The following is a 2,954-nucleotide window of genomic DNA, read 5'->3' on the forward strand; positions in this document are numbered from 1 at the left end:
ACCAAAGGGAGGCCAAGACACTGGTGAATTAAAACATAGTATCCCAGCAATTCCAAGTGCTGATCTTTAACACCGTGTGTGTGGACAGGAGAAAAGCTGTTTGCAAAGATGTGTTACACCCTTGGTGGCCACGTTAGGCACACACCTTAGCAGAAACTGGTGAAGTCTTTCAAATACACATTTATTAGGTGTGGAGAAAGCCTTACATTCCCAGGTGGTAAAGACTCCATATGAAATTCTTATTGAATGTTGAGGCCACTTTAGGACTTTGTAGTTATGAAAAATTGCATGGAAACTAGAGGTACCCAGGATAGTGAACATAATAAAGTGTGATGGGAAAATAATTGTTCTATTTGTAGTAGAGGCCACATAGCAAGTGTTCTACTACATTTGTGGGTTGTCCAGTTTCACATACCCCAGTTTCTCTATTCAATCTCAATCTGTCTTAATTCAGTCTCTTACATCAAGCATCTCTCACTCCAGGTGACGTTTTACTTGTTAATCATTCTTTCCTCTCATTCCTACTTTTTTTTAAATTTATTTTTTTGAAAGAGAGTGCCAGCAGGGGGTGGAGAGGGGCACAGAGAGAGGAGGAGAGAGGGAGAATCTTAAGCAGGCTCTACACCCAGCATGGAGTCCGACCTGGGGCTCGATCTCATGACCCTGAGATCATGACCTGAGCCAAAATCAAGAGTTGAACGCTTAACCAACTGAGCCACCCAGGCACCCCTCTTATTCCTACTTTTTATTAGCAAACTGTGAGAGCAAACTGGGGAGAGAAGTGGATTATGAGATTATACATAAAAGCAAGATGGAATATGTTAGAAATGAGGACTAGTCAATATCAGAAGTGATTTAAACAGCTAATGAATGTCATGGATACTCATATATCCATGTTCATGCCTAATCTGTTAATTTGAGAACAGAACATTGCAGTCAGAGTTTTGGTGATAGGTTTGAATTATGTCATAGCTCACATGTGTGATGATAGTGTGTTGATTTTTGTTTTTTGTTTTTATATGTGTGAGAAAGCAGATAACTATATACTTTTCATTCATAATAAGGGTATCGAAACATTAGTAATTCTATGACCTATTATCATCTCCATAATCTTCCTCACGTTGTTAGTTCTCATCATTTCAGTGGCAGCCCAGTTGGCTGGATCCATGGACGGAAGGAATCACTCAGTGTGTCTGAGTTTGTGTTTCTGGGACTCACTCATTCATGGGAGATCCAGCTTCTCCTCCTGGTGTTCTCCTGTGTGCTCTATGTGGCAAGCATGACTGGAAACATCCTCATTGTGTTTTCTGTGACCATCGATCCTCACTTACATTCCCCCATGTACTTCCTACTGGCCAGTCTCTCTTTCACTGACTTGGGGGCCTGCTCTGCCACCTCACCCAAGATGATTTATGATCTTTTCAGAAAGCACAAAGTTATTTCCTTTGGAGCCTGCATTGCCCAGATCTTCTTCATCCATGTCATCGGTGGCGTGGAGATGGTGCTACTCATCGCCATGGCCTTTGACAGATATGTTGCCATTTGTAAGCCTCTCCACTACTTGACCATTATGAGCCCACGAATGTGTGTTTTGTTTCTGGCTGCTGCTTGGGCTCTTGGCATTATTCACTCACTGTTCCAACTAGCATTTATTGTTAATTTACCCTTCTGTGGTCCTAATGTATTGGACAGCTTTTACTGTGACCTTTCTCATCTCCTCAGACTGGCCTGTACAGATACTTACAGATTGCAGTTCATGGGCACTGTCAACAGTGGGTTCCTTTGTGTTGGCTCTTTCTTCATACTCCTCATCTCCTACATCTTCATCCTGTTTACTGTTTGGAAACATTCCTTAGGTGGTTCGTCCAAGGCCCTCTCCACTTTGTCAGCTCACATCACTGTGGTATTTTTTTTCTTTGGTCCAGCCATGTTTGTCTATACATGGCCACATCCCAGTTCACGGATGGACAAATTTCTTGCTCTCTCTGATGCAGTTCTCACTCCTTTTTTAAATCCAGTCATCTACGCATTCAGGAATAAAGACATGAAGGCAGCAATGAAGAGAGTGTGGAGACAGCTAGTGATTTACAGGAGGATCTCATAGGTAATATAAGGCCTTCTCGCTAATCATGGTATAGCCTTTTGTTTCTATCTTCGATATTTTGGATTCAGAAAACTTGAGACATCAAATAGGGATTTGAGTGTTGTCCCAGCTGTAACCTAATTCTTATTTGTTGAATGTATTTATTCCTTATGAAAAGTGAGCCACGAGAACAGTATATCTTTCTATCTATATAAATCCCATTTAATTTCTTTCAGCAATGTTATATAGTTTCTGGTGAACAGGTCTTACATATCTTTCTTGAGATTTACTCCTAACTATTTTAATTTTTGGTGCTTTTCTAAATGGTATTTTTTGTTTAATAATAATCGTTTATTGCTAATATATAGAAATATAATAGATATTTTGTTTATTGGCATTGTATTTTGAAAACCTGCAAAATCTTTTGCTTCTACTTGTTTTTTATAGAGTAAGTAGGATTTTTTGTCATAGATGATCATGTTTTCAGTGCATAAAGACATTTTACTTCTCATATTTTAGTATGGATCATTTTATTCATTTCTGTTGCCTTATTGTACTTGCTAAGATCAAACAGTGTAGTGCTGAATACAAGTGCTTAGGGCAGACATCCTTAACTTGTTTTTAATCTTATGAGAAAAGCATTTATGTTCAACGTTAAGTATGATACTAGCTGTAGGTTTTTAGTAGAAGCTTTTTATCGGGCTGAGGAAATTCCTTTCTATTTAGTTTGCTGAAAGTTTTTAAAATCAGTTTTGAAACAATGCTTTTTCTGGTTTAGTATCAGGGTAATGCTGGCCTTATAGAATAGATCTCTTTGTATTAAATTTATTGCAGGAGTTTTGTAGAATTGTTATTGTTTCTTTCTTAAATG

General features: G+C 38.6%; 1 protein-coding gene across 1 annotated transcript; it reads left to right on the forward strand.

Annotated features, from left to right (window-relative positions):
• The first annotated feature begins 1,166 nt into the window (after nt 1-1,166).
• Nucleotides 1,167-2,104, forward strand: LOC123785597 (olfactory receptor 4F3/4F16/4F29-like). The gene is given in 2 exon segments (XM_045787430.2): nt 1,167-1,188; nt 1,191-2,104. Coding segments are annotated over 2 exon segments (936 nt in total).
• The last annotated feature ends 850 nt before the right edge of the window (nt 2,105-2,954 follow it).

This window comes from Ursus americanus, chromosome 24 (assembly GCF_024610735.1).
Source record: "Ursus americanus isolate L20-20 chromosome 24, mUrsAme1.1.p, whole genome shotgun sequence".
NCBI lineage: Eukaryota > Metazoa > Chordata > Mammalia > Carnivora > Ursidae > Ursus > Ursus americanus.